At 29.6% G+C, this 19638-nt stretch overlaps 2 protein-coding genes across 3 annotated transcripts; both read right to left on the bottom strand.

The window, feature by feature from the left end:
* Positions 1-301: 301 nt before the first annotated feature.
* On the bottom strand, positions 302-3697 carry LOC127264994 (bHLH transcription factor RHL1-like). Of its 2 annotated transcripts, none has more exons than XM_051294625.1 (7): positions 3043-3697; positions 2821-2913; positions 2545-2721; positions 2334-2399; positions 1709-1774; positions 1298-1369; positions 302-896 (listed from the first exon to the last, which is right to left on the bottom strand). In XM_051294625.1, exons 1-7 carry the CDS (start codon positions 3481-3483, stop codon positions 528-530), a joined length of 1284 nt encoding a protein of 427 aa, XP_051150582.1. In that variant the 5' UTR covers positions 3484-3697; the 3' UTR covers positions 302-527. The 2 variants fall into 2 exon arrangements, with proteins under 2 accessions (XP_051150582.1, XP_051150583.1); XM_051294626.1 differs by having other exon boundaries at positions 2545-2706; positions 3043-3696.
* Positions 3698-14825: 11128 nt separating this feature from the next.
* Positions 14826-18134, bottom strand: LOC127264883 (NADP-dependent glyceraldehyde-3-phosphate dehydrogenase). Its single transcript, XM_051294449.1, has 9 exons — positions 17674-18134; positions 17138-17331; positions 16906-17034; positions 16684-16803; positions 16463-16599; positions 16216-16371; positions 15772-16150; positions 15589-15705; positions 14826-15096 (listed from the first exon to the last, which is right to left on the bottom strand). The coding sequence occupies exons 1-9, from the start codon at positions 17816-17818 to the stop codon at positions 14983-14985; spliced, it is 1491 nt and encodes a 496-aa protein (XP_051150406.1). The 5' UTR covers positions 17819-18134; the 3' UTR covers positions 14826-14982.
* Positions 18135-19638: the final 1504 nt, after the last annotated feature.

Genomic DNA, 19638 nt, shown 5'->3' with positions numbered 1-19638 from the left:
TCGAGTGACCACCATTCAGTCCCTTCAAACGACTGAACAACCATTCGTCCTAACGATTCACCGATCGTCCAATCAAGCGATCACCATCCAATCCCTTAAAACGGCTGAACAACCATTCATCCAGACGATTTATTGGTCGCTTAATCAAGCGGCGTAGCGCGCTGCGGGTGCTTTATTTATATATAGGCCCAAAAGAAGCACAATTTTAATACACTTATGGTTAGTTGGGTCCGGTCGGGTCAAATCGGGCCCATTTGAGAAATTCCAAGTCCACACAAATACGGCGCCGTGTCGTACACTCTTGAAATAATATTATACTTTTAAATTAATCATAAAAAGTATTCCACAAATATATATATTAAAAAAAATAAAATAAAATAAAATACTTATTTCGGTAGACTTGAGTCACTTGACGGCTAAAAAAAATAAGTAGAGAGATAAAACGACACCCCACCCCCACCCCACCTTTTTATCTTATCCTTTTTGGTCTTTTTACACTTCTCTCACTTTACCCTTTTCCGTTAACTTCACGGTTTGGAAACGGAGGCGGCGTCTTTAAGGGAGTGTTCGCCGCAGCCGCCGCCAATGGCGGCGGACTGTACGGTCAAAACGGACATGCTGGGAGAAGTGGGGCCTCCGGCGTCGGCGGCGAGAAGGGGGTTGTTGGCGGCGGCGGCGGCGGCGGCGTGGGGTGGTTTTCTGGCGGAGTGAGAGGTGGCGGTGGAGATGGCGGTGGCGAGGGAGATAGGCATAAGGCAGAGACCCTTTCCCTGAAGATACTGCATGGCGGAACCCATGTCCTCCTCCATCAGCTTCGCCACCTGGTGCTCCGTTACCGTCATCCCATCGTTATTCGAGGATGACGCCGTTTGCGTCGCGCCGTTACCGTTCCGTCCCTGAAATTTCGTTGTGGCAAACAAGCACATATGATACATCCTATCGTGTAAGAAAACAATCAATTTTATCACTATGCCCCCACCCCACTTAAAAGGCGGGGACAGAATAGGGATTTCCTATCTGGTGGGTTTGAAGGACAAGTGAGGTTGATGGAATCTGAAAAGGGACACGCGTGATACTTTACGGTTTTGTTGTTTTGTGATGATGCAGAATTTTGGGGGCAGATGTGGGGCTGCCCGCCCTACCCTACTTCAAATTTAATTCTATCAATTTCTCTCATGTTTGTTTTTGCTTTTTCTACCTGAAATGTTTTGTTGCTTTCTACCTATTTTAGATGAGAATAATAATAATAAGAAGAAGAACAGAACACTACTAAATTTTGATGGGGAACGAATATTACCTGATCAGATGACATATCAGCAACAAGAGGAGCTACAGCTGCAGCACCTCCCAATCTGCTCATGCTTAGAACCTGTCACAGACAACAAATTTATTACATGATGTAAATATAAATGATCGATTCACCAGCACCTAAACATAGATAAACGGTCGAAACTTAAAGCTCTGATACCATCCATATTAGATGATGTCGTTTATATTATCTAAAAAAATTATACACCCTCAAATCTTGAACCATTTGCAAGAAATGTCACAAAATCTTATTGGGATTATTAACCCCATCCCAAATTGTGAACACAAAAGAATCATTAACCAAAGAATTTAACAGGGATTACTATTGATGATGTGACGCAATCCGCCACTTTTGATATATTATTTAATTCTGTAATGGAGAGGGGAAGGAGAGTTGTACTTTGACTTGTAGCTGGAGGAATTTAACATAGTCGATGATCTCATCGAGCATGGATGCTTTGTCTGTCTGTCATTTCAATAACAAAAAACTGTTAGTATCATCACAGCATCGCTTTTAATTTTCTATCATGTAATAGTATAATGTATATATGATCAAGCCACTAATTACTTTAGTTTGGAATCATGATTAAATAATTGTGCTTCGAACTAATTTAACAAATCTTTGATGATTACTTATTTATCAGCTGATTATGATATGATTCCTCTATAATTATATGCTTTCCAGCCCTGCAAAGTCCCCACCTAATTCATTCTCAATCACCCAATGGGCACCCCCCACATGTGATTAAGATTAACTCTGCTGAATTTGTTTACTAATTAATGATTCAGATTCAGTGTCAGATTGCAATTCGTGTTTTAGCTATAAAATAAATCTTGTTTAAGACCTAAATTAAACAGCGTAAACCCTAATCAATTTGGTAAATTAATTGGAAATGTTTAAGAAATCGATGAAACGGTGAGAGTTGATTTTGAAATTAATTGTTAAGAGACGTTGAATTAGAGCAGCTTGATTTCAATCAGTAGAGGTTTTAATGGTGGGTGGTAATGGAGCAGTGTGAAATGACCTTATTGGCGTTCGGTACGAGCTCCTGCAGTGCCTTCATCCTCTCCGCAATCCTCTCTCTTCGTAACTGCTCACATTTCAAAATCACCGCAACAGATCAGAAACTAACGAATCAGGAGCATGATTGATAATTAATTTTGGGGGAAAAAGGAAAGAGAAATGGTGGAAACTGAATTTGTACTGTTATGGCAGACGTTACTTTACATACTCACCCTTTCGGCGATGCTGTGAGGGTCGGTGGCCTGTCCTCTTCTCGCCCTCACCCTCTGACGCGGCTGCGCCGCTGCTGCTCCGCCGCTTGAACCGCTCGCAGCAGGATGGTTCATCGCCGGTGCTGCAGCAGACGCTGCGCCGGTAGAATTGAAACTTTGAACCTGCGTGATAATAGACTGTTGAATCACTCCATAGATTGTAATTTCAATTTTCCTTAAGATTTGAGAATGGAAATGTTGAATCGAGATATTGCGAAGTGAAGCACGTTACAATACCTGAGGATTATGGAAATGCTGTGGTTGATTCGATGTTTGACCGAGGGATCCAGTGAAGCCATTGAAGAGAGCTTTAACGGATGCATCATTTGCCTGAATGTAATCACCAGAAAATTTGTTCATATACAGTTAATTAATTCCAACAATTATTCCACAAAAAGAGGAACAACTTCCTCGCCATATCCTTCTCCATTTCAATTGCAGTTCAAATTAAAAACTGACCGGATTAGCCGACTTGAAGGAGGCTCCATCAACGCCATCGTTGTGATCATCATGCGGCATCGAAAGGAGGCCGCCGTCGCCTCCGACGGGAGAGCGGAGACCGCCGGAGAGCAACATGTGCTGCTGAAGCATCAACGCCTTAGCAGCGCCGCTGCTGATCTGATGCTGCCTCAGTTTCGACGCCAACACCGCCGCGGACTGCTCCTCCATCTGCGGCGGAGCATGCTCATCTGCCCAAGGGAAGGAAGCGGAGGAGGTCGGCACAGACGATAGCATTTGCTCTAGAAAATCATCGTGCGACACCGCCGCCGCCGTATCGAACTGCGCCGCCGCCGCCAGCATATGCGGAACTTGACTGTGATGGTATTCCTGCATCTGGTGGTGGCTGAGCAGCGGATTGATGTTTGCCATGGCGGCGAATTCTCTGCTCACAGGCTGCATTTGAGATCCGTAAGAAACCTAGAAATCCTGCAACTAAATTCAACTAAACTGAATTGTAGATCGGAGAAAAAGACATTAGCGATGGGGAGAGGAAATTTGTGGAGAAAAAATCAAATGAGCAGAGAAATATATGGAAAGAAGTAACTGATGATGATGAGGAGAAGGAGAAACTGAAATGGCGGATTATATAAAGACGTGGGGAGTCTGAGTCTGAGTCCGAGTCTGAGTCTGATATATAAAATAAATAAATGATAAGGGAGGGATGTTAATTAATACTGGGATTTGCCTCATGATTTGCTCTCATTATTCTATTAATCATAATTCATTATTTTCAAAAGCCCCCCTCTCAAATTTTCCCGGAAATTATACTTCGCCTCTCATCTTAGGATTATTTACATTTTCCCCCTCCTTTCCCTTTATATGTATTGCTTCAAATCTATTCTTATCGCTGAATTTAGCAAACTAAAAAGTTTAATATTTAATTATTAGATTTCATTGAAATTGAATTTCTTCACTTTTTATATATATTTTTAATATTATATATGAAAAATTATTGAAAATATAAAAAATAATACTTTCTTCGTCTCTACCACTAGAAAATATATATTTCTAATTTAAATTTGTTAATTAAAAAATAATTATTTTATTAAATATTATATTTTTTTCACAAATATATTTATTTTATCATCACATCATTATATTTGCATTAGAAAAAAATAATAGCAAAATTATTTTTACACTATTTTTAATTATCACTTCTATAAAAAAAAATATATTATTATTTTTTAAAAAAATTTGAGCCAATAATAAATACATATACTTATTATATTGTTAACTTTTTACGAAGAGATAAAAATATATATATTATATACTCCTTTCGTCCCAATACAGTAGTTTTGTTTATCATTTTTTTTCGTTCTAAAATAATAATCTTATTTTCATAAATAATCATATCACCATAAAATTACCACTATTTTTTTATTTTTATTACACAATTGCCACTATTTTTTACACTAATACACTCACAAGAGCAAAAAAAATCTTTTATCTATATTATTTATCAATTACCGATATAATATTAATATTTCTTAAATGTCATACTCAACTCAATTAAAACTATAATTTTATACGAATAAAGTATATTATATTAATATATGTATATTATATTATTTGAAAAGTCATTTCAATAGAAGTACTAGTGAACAAATCCATTATATATACTATAATTTTTATTATATTATTTTTAATTAATAATTAATTTTTTAAAACTACCGTTTTTGTTATTACTTTCAATAAATTATTTATTTTTAGGAGTTGAAAATTATATTTTGCTAGAGAAATAGCTAGGGATTAATTTCCTCTCATTTATTATTTTTTTTGTAAACTATTCATTAATTTATTATTTACTGTTTACAGTTCCAAAATTTATGAAAAATAAAATTTTCTTTGGCACATAAAAATGTGATCATTTTTTTTCATCCGAAAATATCTCTGTTTTATTTTTAGTAAAACAATTATACTAAATTTTTATAAATTTTAATAATAAAAAATAACAAAAAAATATACATTTATATTAAAATTTGTACCAAAAAATTGAAAATATTTTAGGTCTTGAATGAAGTATTTAACACAATATTTTGAAAAATATAATAAAATTTTTAGTTAAAGACTACACATTAATCGGCATCTTCTAATTTATGAAATAAAAATAAAAATTAATTTGTATAATATAATTATATTCAGCAAAGATATTTGTAAAAAATAGACTATCATTATTTAAAAATTATTAGGCATTTTTTTATCAACATATAGTGGTTCAACGTGACTTGTCCTGCCGTACCTATGTCTAATTTACAGATTATTAGGTTCAACTGCGAATTTATCAAGAGTGTATTTAAACAGCAGTGGCTGCAAATTTCACATTAAAAAAAAAATCAATAAAAAAAAATCTGAAATAATAATAGAATTCTATACCAAAAAAAAAAAAAAACAAAACAAAACAAATCTGTTATTAATTAAAAATTATTCCATATTTTATTATTAAGTAAGACTTAGATAAGTTATTCCATAATTGATGATTCTATTTTTGCAAAATATTTATGAGTCACTTCATACTACCTATTTTACAATTTTACTCTTGGAATAAGAAGTTTATGTAATAAATATATTCTTTTCATCTATTTTATAAGTATATATTTACTTTTTGTACAAAATTTTAATAAATATTATATTTTAGTAATAGTTGATGATAATTTTATATGTAAAAATTATTTTACCCTTATAATGTATCAAGTTATTGTGAGGTTACTAATGTAAATAAATATAAATATAAAGATATGTAATATGTAGCAAGGTTCATACTGACTAAAATAAATAAATATTTTTTCTTTGAATAATAGAACATAGCAAAATGGATACTTACCAAATGGGCGGAGAAAATATTATATTGAATCATCGAGTTTATATAAATATATGCTATCTATTTATATACTCTAAAATTATTTTATTATACAGGTTTAATTTCAAAACATCCTCCTCTCACTCTTAGTCTGTCGCCACTGACTATCACCCCTTAAAACCATCAAAGATCAACTAAAATGATAAAACAAATTTGCATAGCTTGTTCGAAATTTCGAAGAGGGTAACCGCTTCGTTTAAAGGTTGGAAAATATTGCTCGACCAAACCTCCTTCGAATATCAACTAAATATCAACTCCATGAAGCGTGGTTAGTTCATATTAATAATAACACATTGCCAATGAAATAAATGCATAACTCCAAAACAATAAATGAGAAAATATATTTGATAACCCGGTTCGATTATAAACCAACCTACATCCGGGAGAAGTTCTACTATAATCAATCCTGATTACATAACTAAAACAACCACAAAACCTCTCAACACACTCTTTACAAACGCGTATGGACAATAACTACAAAATAAGGCAGCTCGGAGTTTGGTCATCTCCTCTAGTTGGAACTACGGTAACACTTTACTCTAGCGATTCATCCGGCGGGATAAAGTCATAAACAACATTTCAGTACATAGAGGTAGGAGGGGATAAGGATGAGAGCCTCAAATAACAATTTCTCTGCTCTCAAACTTTACTCACAACCAATCTTTTGTTACCATACCGGTTATACAGCTCTTTGTTGATCATGAAAATCGATGCAAATTAATTATCTTTGCGCATAATTGGTATTAGATGTTTTTCCACATATCCGACATTAGTTTGACTAATCTCATACAACATTTTTGTCTTTATTTCATATCTGAACCAATGAGGCAAAATAGTTCACATTTGTTGTGAGTGTCTACAACAAGTATAGTCCTTACTATTTTTGAATTATGACGGCAATGGTTGCACTACAAGTAAAAAAAAGTTTTGACCATATGCCAAAACAAAAAATTGAAAGATTTTTTTTCAGTTAACTCGTAATTTCAAGAAGTAAGCTGAAAATTCAAGAATCCATAATTAAATATTGTATAAAAATCTTTTAAAACAAGTTCAATGAAAAAATCACTACATAAATATTAAAAAATGTAGTGAAAGTGTAGCAAAATTAAATAGAATCAAATAGGATGTGAGGTGAAATGAATCGTTTTATTTGTCATTGAAAATAAACTATTTTAATTTGTTGAAAATTTCAGTTTTTTCAATTTTACTACCACACCAATAAGTTGATGGTATCAAATACTTCATCCGTCATTCAAATTTATGCTCATTTTCTTTTTTGAGTTGTCATCAAAAAATATTTTTATTTCTTTTTTAAGTAAAAAACCATTCAATTTTTGTACTATTTTTTACTATAAAAGAAAAAATTAACAATTATTATTCACTTTTATTAAAATTTATACCGATCAAATGAGCATACATTTGCATGATGGAGGGAGTACATATTTTTAACTTATTTAACTATAAAAACAGCTATTTTCTAAAATAATACTATATATCCCAAAAAAAAAACTTTTACACATGTATTATATTAAATATTAATTTTCAATTTAATACTTTTAAAATAAAGTGAAAACTCCAAAATAACTTTAAAACATACTCTCTATTCCCACATATTTCGGGCTTATTACTGTAGATACAACAATTTAGATAAAGTATAATTAGTAAATAATTAAGAAGTGTATTAGTAAAAATAATTATTATTTAGTAAAAATAATTATAGATTATGATTAAGATAACTAAATAATTTAATTAAAATTAAAAAAGTTATAAAAATTTAAAATTTAAAATTTAAAATGCGATTAAAGTGCATAATTATATTTCTAAAAATAGAAAGAATAAATTATATAAGACAGACGAAAATAAAAAATAGGAACATATTATGTGAGACGGAACGAGTATTTATTAAAGGTAACCATGGTGATGGGATCAGAATTACACATATTTATTGCAGCATTGGAATCATAAAAAACAAATACCATAGCTTTAATTATATAGTCCCCACAACCTTTTAATTTTATTTTTACATTTGTGGTTCCCATTTTAAAAATTGTATTCCCAATGCACTAATTATATAATGAGAAGTTTGTAGGGTTATTTTTTTTTTTTATTAATGCATTCTTTTCTTTGGGATTATTTTTTGAATTTTAATGTTTAATTGTATTTTAATTTTGATTTAAATACTAATTTGATATTATATTATATAACTACCTATTTTTTAAATAAACTAATATATTCAATTACTATCTAAATCAAATTTTAAAATCATAACAGGAATCGAAGAGACCCATATTATATTTAAAAATCAAAATAAGATAAAATTATATATTATCTCCGTCCGGCTTCAAGGGTCTCATTTATTTTTTACATGTTGATATTTGAATATTAATTATTATATCAAAAAGTAAAACAAATTAAGAAAAAATTGCATAAATACTTTGATTGGTGTCTTATAATACTAATTGAAGAAAATTTGTACAAAAAATTATACAAATATAAAGATATTTTTAATGTTAAGTATAATGACTCACAAAAATAAGTGTGGCCTTTAGAGGCTGACGGACGAAATTATATACTCCATATATAAGACTAAAATTATATGTGTCGAATTTTCTTTGTACTTGAGTTGATTGTACTTGAAGAACACGCTTGTGATAATAATTAAATAAAATGTATATTTATTTATTGTTTTAATTTGAAGTATTTTTTTGGTATAAAAATACAAAATTTATAATGTTTTGGCAACCCAAACAACTTCATATTTATAAGACCTAATTCACATTATTTTATTTATGTTACTTTTTACTTTATGTTGAAAAATTGCGATTTGAGTTTGTTATGGCATAACCTAAGTTGACATTACTTAATTTAATTGTGCTAAATATTTATCTATATTTTGTAACACAGGACCACAAATTAATATTATTGTTAATACTGCCGACAGGCCACCAATAACACAGCAAGGATCAAATGTTAGAGTTGAATTAATACTACTATTAATTATTTATTTATACAATTAACCTTCAATTAACATACTCCCTCCTTCCAATTGGAAATATGGCTTTTGTTTTTTTCAAGTAGATTTTTTAATATTAATATTATATTGGATTGTAGTAAAAAAAGACAAAAATACCCTTATTAGTATGGTGTAATAAAAAAGTAATGACATTTGTGTAATATATTGTAAGTTGAAAGGGTATTTATTATGTTAAGTAGGTAGTACAATTACTAAATTAAAAAATGGTAACCTTGTTTTGGGGCGGACGAAAATGAAAAATAACAACCTTTAAATGAGGCGGAAAGACTATAAAAATTTGTCACGATAATAAATCAATTCAATTCTACCAAACATTCACAGTTATATTTTAAATAATTACAATTGCACATATATATATATATATTAATTTATTTTTATTATTTTTTTGTAGTTGGTTGGTTTACTTAATTTTAATTTGAGGGTAAATTAAAATTATATTACTCGTGTTCTTTTTACATAAATTTATATTGTGTTTTTTTAGTTGATATATTAATAGTTGGATGTGATAGTTTATTAAAAATTCGATATATTTTTTATAAAAACAATTATATTGTATAGTAGAAAATTTAAATATATATTTTAAATTTAAAAGTTACAAAAAATCTTAATTCTTTTATTTAAAAAATAAAAATTGTTCATTCAATAGTATTTTTGGGATACAATTCTCAATGGATTTTTATAAAAAAAATACATATACACAATATATAAACATAATTTATCCATGTACAAAAATTCAACAATTCAATATAAAATATTACTAATATTTTTTTATATTGTCGATACAATTTTTCATATTTAATATAAATGATATATTGATTCAAAAACACAAAATAAAAAAAATATATATACTTAATATATGTTGGTTTTAAAACTTTAAACTGCTCTCTAATCTACTAAAAACTTAAAGTCTACTTTAAACCTTATGTTATGAAACCGCAGCCGCTACCCGAAAGTGTGCACGGTTTAAACCCATGATCTCACGGTCACAAATCCAACCCCTACACCACCAGGCCATCATTTACAAGAAAATATTTTTTTGTTTTTGTTTGTCTAACACGTATCAATATTTTAAAAATAAAAAATAATTAATTATATTTTTTTTTCATCACATAACTCGAATAAAAAATATTAAATATTCATTTTTATCTCTTATTATATTACTTATTCTCAATTTATTCTACTTAATACTATTCACCTAAATTTAAATATTTCATCCTATGTAGGATGAATGGAGTATTATATAGATGTTAAATAGTCACATCCGACAAACTTTAACTATACTTATCTATTCTTAATCTCATACATAATATACAGCTGCGGAACCAACATTAGAACAAAGGGGAATTAATTACCAAAAAAATCAATATAACAAATATATATATATATTGATACCAAATTGATAATTTTATATCCAAATAGTAAAATTAAAATAATAATCTTGATATAATACAGTTAATTATCGGTATATGACGATATTTTGAATACTAAAAATATCAAATCATATATCGTTATAGTATCAAAAACTTTGATATTGTATTATACTATACCAAAATTTTGGTATTTTCAATAATAAAAATAATAAATGGAAAATTTCGGTAACAAAACTTATTGTATACCTAAATTTTTATATTTTTATAATTATTTTTTGCTATATAATTTAAAAAATAAATATATTATAGTAAAAAATTAAGAGTAACTTATGTGTGACACTTTGAGAAGTATTTTGATTTGGATTGATTTGATTTGCTTTGCTTTGACGAGAGAATCATGGTTGATAATTCATAATTGTGACATCAATAATTAAATTAAATTAATTTTTCCAACCTACAATGTATATACTCTCTCTGTCCCATAACAAAGTATTTATTTTTCCATTTTAGTCTGTCTCATAACAAAATATCAATTTCCTTTTTTAGTGACTGTACTACCTACTAAGATTACAAATACCCTTACAATTTACAATATATTACACAAATGTCATTACTTTTATATCACAAATACTAATAAGATTATTTTAGTCATTTCTACTTTATTCCTACTATATTTTAATATAATACTAATATTTCTAAAATTACATACAAAAAGCAAATGGATACTTCTTCTTAGGACGGAGGGAGTATATTTTACCAATTATATAAATTAAATACTTTAGTATATCTATCTAATTGAATATTCTTCATAGGTAATATACAGACAGCTAATATACAATACATATACTTATACATATGTATGTATATACAGTTATTTAGTTTGTTTCCCATGCAAAAGATAATTTTGAATATAGGACATGTTTGTTTAATCAAATTATTTCTAATAATAAACATTTATATATTTGTGAAAATATTATATATATATATATATATATTATTTCCAAACATAACAGATACATTAAATAAGTGCAATAATATTCTGATACACATACCTAACAGACAAGCTATACATACATATACATGTATATAGGACTACATACTTTAAATTTTTTATTTTTAATTGGGATGTCTCAAAAAAATTTATGATTTTTTATTTATTTACACATAACATATTTATTTTTTCATCTTATTTTTTAAATACAATTTATAAAAACAAGTGAATTTGGTTTCCAAAAATGTCCACATAAAGATTCATATCGAAACAAAAAATATTAAAATAATTAGGAAGGGAAGAGTATTAATTAATTAATTAAATAATTAATTACGTAAGAATATCAACGATGATCCAAAATCTGTTTTGCAGTGAGAAGGGCCGACAAAGGAATTTTTCTCATTATATTCATACAATGTTTCTTACTCTCTTTTAATTATAAATAAATAAATAAATTAAATAATATTACTCCCTCCGCCCCCGCACAGATGATCCCATTTTTATTTTGGTACGTCGCACAAAAGATGATCCCTTTTATTTCTGGTAATTTTATCAATCTTAAACATATTTAACAAATATAAATCAATTTAATTAAACTTCTGACATCTTTAATGTAGGACCCACTCAAAATCTTTTTATTTCTATCTCTCTCCTCAATTAACAAATATTTTTATCTACCTTTAAAACTCCTCATTTTTTATAAAACTAATTTACGATAATGATAAAGATAAATAAATAAATATATTTTTCTATCCATTTGTATTATATAAAATTTTATTCTCTACAAAATAATATACATATTGCATATATTTTATAGAGATATAATTTTAAAAATATTTAAAATACCAACAATATTAAACATATAAAATAAAATAAAATATTATTTTAATTTATTATTAAAAATTTAATAACTTACATTATCTAAAATATCGAGTCCCGACGGAGGGAGTATTAATTAGTACTATTATTAATTATTTATTAATTATTTGCAATAAATATATATAGTGCAGCAGTTGTATGAATTAGTACAATGTGGACATGTATGTGTGTGTGTGGAACTTTCTGTTTTAGGGCTTCATTCATTGCATAATAATAATAATAATAACTTTAATTAGAATACGGTAGAGTACATATAGGATATATCATAATTAATATTATCACAATAATTTATACTCCCTACGTTTTACATATCATATCCAGGATGTCGTTTTTGTCGGTCACACATTTCATGTCATTTTTTTTCTTTGAAAATGATTACCTACTTTAATTTCATTTTAAATTTTTTAATTTATTTTTTTAATTTTAATTAAACTAATTAGTTATCTTAATATTAATTTATAATTATTTATATTATAAGATAATTATTTTCATTAATGCATTCTTAATTATTTACTAATTACACTCCTTCTAAAATATCGTGTCTATAGTGTAGCAGATACGGTATATGAAACGGGGGAGTATTAATAGTATAACATAAATACTTTATAGAGTATGTAATTTTTTTTCAGCATATGTCACATATTAATATAATATAATAATAATATTACAAAAATTGAGAGTATATGATCATATAATATATATAATACATGTTATAACACATTCTAATAAGGTTATTTTAGTTATTTCTATTTTATTCCTACTATATTTCAATATAATACTAATATTTCTAAAACTACGTACAAAAAGCAAATGAATATTTAGTTCCGGGACGAAGGAAGTATTTAAAATATAACATGTATTTATATCATATCAATTATTAAACAATTATTTTGATTTTGAATTTTATTATTCAAAATTCAAATACAAAATTAAAATTTCACAATCGATCTTTTTTTTTTTTTTTTCTTTTTTTTAAAAAATGATGTTTTAGAGGTAAGATTAGTTATTACATATGGTAAATCAACATTATTCATTATATTTTTAATAAAAATATACTCTCTATGTCTCATCGAAAGGTTACCATTTTCTATTTTCGTCCGTCCAAAAAGAAGGTTATCATTTCCTAATTTAGTAATTGTACTACCTACCTAACATAATAAATACTCTTTCAACTTACATTATATTACATAAATGTCATTACTTTCATATTGCATCATACTGATAGGGGTATTTTTGTCTTTTTTATTACAATCCAATATAATACTAATATTCAAAAATCTACGTGCAAAAAGCAAATGTCACTTTTCCAATAGAACGAAAAATGTATTATTTTTTGTACAAACATTACATAAAAATATTATTTAAATAAAAATTCAAACTCGTTTCAAATTACGACCTAACAAACCATGATAAATATGTGAATGTTGTAGCAAAATGTTTGGGTATTTAAAATATTTTTAAATTTTAAAGAAATAGCTCGGGCAAAGCCCGACTTTATAGACCTGGACTTCACATAGTTTTCCATTGGTCCCGATAGGCCTAAAATTGGATTTTCATGTTATAAATATTTTTAAATATATATATATTTTTAAACATAAAAATTTATAATCGCCTTTGCAATGCTCAAATAAATTTCGATCAAATCTAATAGCTTGCAAAATAAATTACATTAAATAAACTATATTTGTCACACAAATTCGTTGTACTATTTCAACTAACACCTTGTAAATATTTATATTCAATATTTCATGTACTCCCTCCGTCCCGCAGGAAGGTTGTCATTTGGTTTTTGCGTCATTGTACTTAACATTAAAAATTTTATTATATTTGAATAATTTACTCGACAAAATATCATTATATATGTATTATAAGAGACTAATAAACATATTTTTGTTTTTTTTTTTAATTTGTACTACGTATTTATATTATAATTAATATTCAAATATCAATACGCAAAAAATCAATGGCAACCTTATTGCAGAACGGAAGGAATATTAACTTTAAAATACAGCTATTATATCTGTAATTCACCATTTATGTTATTATTATTATTATTATTATTATTTCACATGTGGGTTTAAGTCAACTCTTTATAGACCTTCTCATCGAAAAAAATTTAAAACTTGCAGTAAACAAATGTATGTATATATGGTGTATGGGCATTTCTATATGATATTATGATATTTATTTATTTATTTATTGTTAATAATATTAGCAATAAATAACCAAGATATTTTTGGAAGGCAGCAGATTCTTAGAATAAACTAATTAATATTTTTATCCTTTATAAATTATAATTAAATACTTGTATGGTTAGCTTAATTTTTTATTCTTTAATTAATTTAGAGGAATCTAAAGAGATTAGAAAGTCTTACTTTCAACATTGACGTGGCCCTGTGATTTATTATATGTATTTTGATTTAATATTATACGAAATAAAATAATATATTTTTATTTAAGATTTGGATTATATTTTTATATACACGAGTTTTGTATAAATTTCTACAAACTCTAATTTTTTTATAAAACATTATAACACGATGAGATGTTATATCTTTTTTTTATATATATAATTTAATGTAATATTCTACATTAAAACAAAAAAAAGCATATCCAAAAATCCATTAATCAGTTACTACATGAAAGCCCAAATACATACATACATAAATAAATACATAAAATAAATATATATATAAATCCAAACATTTTATTCATGCTAAAAAGACCTCTTTCAACAAGCCTCTCCATACATATAAATCTTCTCTTCTCAGCCCATGTTATACGTCGGGGTCGGCAGGTTGATCACGGTGCTTTTAACCTTCGTCATCATATTAATACTATTCGTAATACCTTGCGACCCGATTCCGCTGTCCTTTATACCCTACACGAACATATTCTTAGAATAAAAAATTGAAATTCTCTATTTCAATTATAACAACTTTGTATATATTTATAATAATATATAAATCATCTGACCAAGAATCTATAACTACCGTAAATATAATATATATTCTTTAAGGCGGCGGGGTTAAATTCAACACTATACTTAATAGCACACCATGTTACCATAAACAACATACAATATACTTTAATATAATATATATACAGTACCTATGATATAGTCTAACACAACACATACACTACTTTATTTCAGCACATGACATAGTCTCATAAGCTATAATTATGAACTAACAACACATATTGTATATAATAAAGACAGTGTGTGGTTTCTATATTTTATGTGTGCTGTTTTGAAGAATGAGAATGGTGCTGATTTTTCAAATTCAGCACCCCTAACCTTTCTCATTTTGTAAATATATTTTAACACAAACACATTGATCTAATATTCGATTGCAAGAGCAACCCGAGTTACCTGAAAAGGAAAATGATCGGGGCCGCGAGCTGGGGCCGAGTTGATCTGAACCGTCCCCGTCTCCATCGCGTCGCTGATCAGAATCGCCTTATTCACGTCTTTCGTGAAGACGCAGCCCTGAGAAAACGTTCGATTTTGTCAGATTTCATCAGTCGAACCGATCGAGTTCGATAAAAACTTTACCTGTAGCCCGAAGTTGCTCGCGTTGCAGTGATGAATGCCTTCCTCGACAGACCCGATTCGAATCACCGGGAGGACGGGCCCGAACGGTTCTTCCCACGCGATTCTCATGTCGGGTCGGACGTTGTCGAGCAGCAACGGCCAGATGAGATTCCCGTCCCTTTTATACTCTTGGCAAAACGTAGCACCTTTTTCTTTTGCATCCGTCACCAGACCCTCGATGAAGTTCGCCGACGATTCGGAGACCACCGGAGTTATGTCGCAGTCGTCCTCCGGCGGGCCCACCGTCAATTTAGCGACTTTCGACTTCACTTTCTCGACGAGCGCATCAGCCACCGATTCCATGACGAGGACCACCTTCACCGCCGTGCACCTCTGGCCGCTGTCGTAAAATGCCGAGCAATGTCAAAACATTTGTCGTCGACTCAAGAGTATGACGGTTGTTACCTGTAAGAGAATCCTCCTTTGATGATGTTCGCCGCTACGAGATCCAGATCGGCGTCCTCGAGCACGATGCACGCGTCCTTTCCTCCGAGCTCCATTTGCAGAGGAATCATCCCGGCTTTCTTCGAAATTGCGATCCCGGTGTCGCCACCTGTGAAACTGACCGAAACCGCGCGTCACGTAAAAGAAATTCGATATCGGCGCAACCCAATCAGCACGTGTATATGTATATGTATATATATATATATACCTTATGCAATTCACTCCGGGATGCATCGTAAGAAAATCGCCGATCTCGGATCCTTTTCCGGTGATGCAGCTGATGAGTCCTTTTGGGAAACCGGCCAAGTGAAAGCAGTGTACCATATGAAGACAAGAAACAGCACCCTGTTCGTCGAATCGAGCAATTAATTCTAGAAAAAATATTCCATCCATCCAATCACAACAACCAACAATCGATCTGACATATACCTGAGTCGGAGGCTTGAGGACGAGAGAGTTTCCAGCGATGAGAGCCGGGGCGATTTTGGAGACAGCAAGATTGACGGGATAGTTAAAAGGAGGAATGGCTAGAACAACGCCCAACGGAATCTGAAAATTTTAGAACAATGCCGAATCAACAGATATTATGCTTTTGTAAGAAACTAATCAGAAAACCGGAAACAGAGTTATAAAGATTTGCTCTTTGTGAACCTTGGAAGTGAGACAATACTTTGTTCTTTCATTCCCCGGAAAACTATCCGACAAAAGGAACTTGCCTTCCCCCAAAATTCGAACCCCTTCTTCGGCGCAATAAGAAACCAGATCGCCCGACCTAACAACCTGAACGACGCCACATTTCTAAATTACGCTAAAAGAACACAAAGATCTCCACAATTGTATCGTCTAACGAGCAAATGATCGAACGAGAAAATTCAAATTCTACCTCGGTGACGGAATCTTTAGCCGGTTTGGCGATTTCCTTCACTAAAGCCTCGGCTATTGGAGCTTTGTGCTCTTTAAGAATGGCGGCAGCTTTGTGAAGAAGTTCTGCACGCTTCCACAGTGGAGTTTTCGCCCATAATTTCTGTGCGGCTTTAGCTATTTCCATGGCTTTGTTAACCTCTTCTTGAGTACAAGCTGATCGGACAAGACACAGCCATGTTTGAACTTTAGATAATCACATTTTCCTCCAACCTTAAAATCTCAAAACTCTACCAATAACAATTCCGAAAGCATTCTGCTAAATTATTCAACAAGAATCAACCAACAATTATCGAGAATTCATCATTCATATATCTAATCTAAATTCGATGTAGCATACAAAAATCAAATTAAAGTAAATCGTGGCCGTCCAAACCACACGGATCACTTCACAGAGCTAAAGATCACATTTCCTTTGGGGAATTTTCACAAACACCTTGCGGGGATAAAATAGAAACACAATTCATGACGACAATCGAAAGGGGATTGATCGATTACCTTGAACCTTGTACTGAGTCTTCCTCGTCGTAGGATTGACGATGTTAACGGCCTTACCAGAAGAGGACTTCTTCCATTCTCCATCAGCGTAGTACTTGAACACATCCCCATCGATTATCTCAGCGAAAACTCCACTCCCGGCCATGGCAAACCCTCAAGGTGTGCTGTGCTGTGTATTTTGCACTGCAATTCCGAACCAACAGCAGCAGCAGCAGCTTTGTACGACGATACCCGTCTCTCGAGGGTTCTCTTGTCTGAATAAATACAGATGTCTGACAAGCAACAGTATTTGTCGTTGTGGTGAAGAAAGCTGAGCCACATTAATTTCAGGAAATTAAAAATATAGAGAAAAAGGGAAGTATTTGACTGCAGAAGTAGAGTAGAGATGTGAGAATTTGGAAGATGCCATGGAATCAATCTTCTGTGATTTGTTTGGTTGTTTGTTCGAGTCTGGTGCAGTAATTCGAGGAGGAGTTTTAGTTAGTTGGATTGTGTCTTGGCCACGTTGCAGAATGGCATTTGTTTTTCGGAGAATAAAGCTTATCTTCCTTGATTGCCTGCCCCTGTTTTTATTTATCTCTGTTTATATTCATAACTAAACATAAATTAAAAATAATAAAAAAAAATTCATTCAATGCTACTTCTCATGTCTATTTTTTTATTTTCGTTAGTCTTATTTATTTAAAAGAATTATACGTTTTAATTTTATTTTAAATAATTTAATTTATAATTTTTTTTTAAATTTAATTATACTAATTAACTATCTTAATTTTAATTTATAATTATTTTTATTATATGATAATTATTTTTACTAATATATTTTTAATTATTTATTAATTATACTCTCTCTTAAATTCTCGTGTTTACCGTAAACAAACAAAATATCCGGGACGGAAGGAATATTATACAAAATGTCAATTTTTTTATTTTTTTAAAAAATAAATTATTTTTGAAAAAATTCAATTTCTCATTCATTTCGGGTGTGTTCGTTTGTAGGACTTACACAAAATATTACTATTCATCCCATTTTTTCCCCCCAAAAACATCAAATCAAACACCTATTTTCATTGTTTATATTATACTAAAAATCAATTTTACATTCAAAACATCACATCAACACCTATTTATATCACATCATACAACTATTCAAATTCAAAATTTTTACTATTCAAATCCCAACTCAAAATCCAAACCCCCAAACAAACGTACCCTTCAAGAATTAGTTGTTTGATTTCATCACCTCTCATGTCATCATTTGGCTCGGTTCGTTTATGTAAATTTTTATTATTTAAAAAAAATAAATTAATATTTTAAAGATTCTTGTATGTACAAGGCAATCGTTCATTCCTTTCAAGAATTTGTTCACGAGTTTTTTTTTTTTTTTTAATGTATATTTTTCTTCAAAAGTAATATATATTACATTATTGTTTGCATCACAATACCACAAGTAAGATTCATTCGTACAACTGTTTGTTTGGAGGTTTGAATTTTAATTTGGAATTTGCATAGTAAAAATTTTGAATTTAATAATTGTATGATTGTGATATTTTTTTAAAGTATAATATAAAATATAAAAAATAAGTATTTTATTTTATATTTTTGGAAAGAAAAAATGTGATTAATAATAAATACTATCTCCATCTCAACTAATTTATCTATTTTAGCAAGAGCACAGTTTTAGGTATTATGTAATTAGTAAGTAATTATAAAATATATCAGTAAAAATAATTATAAATAAAAATAAAAAATAAAAAACAAATTATATGGAACATATGAAAATAGAAACAATTGAGAAATTATCTAAAATGGATGGAGTATTAACTGAAGTTTGATACAAGAACACACAACTTAAACTTGTTTGATTTTGTGTTTTGAATTTAAAATTTAGTTTGAATAATAATTTCATTGTGATTCTTTAATAAGATGTCATATCATATTTTCCATATAAAATTACAATATGTTTGT

The sequence above is a fragment of the Andrographis paniculata genome, unplaced genomic scaffold (genome assembly GCF_009805555.1).
Source record: "Andrographis paniculata isolate CXL003 unplaced genomic scaffold, ASM980555v1 Contig71END, whole genome shotgun sequence".
Lineage (NCBI taxonomy): Eukaryota > Viridiplantae > Streptophyta > Magnoliopsida > Lamiales > Acanthaceae > Andrographis > Andrographis paniculata.
This window is presented reverse-complemented; position numbering and strand designations above follow the sequence as displayed.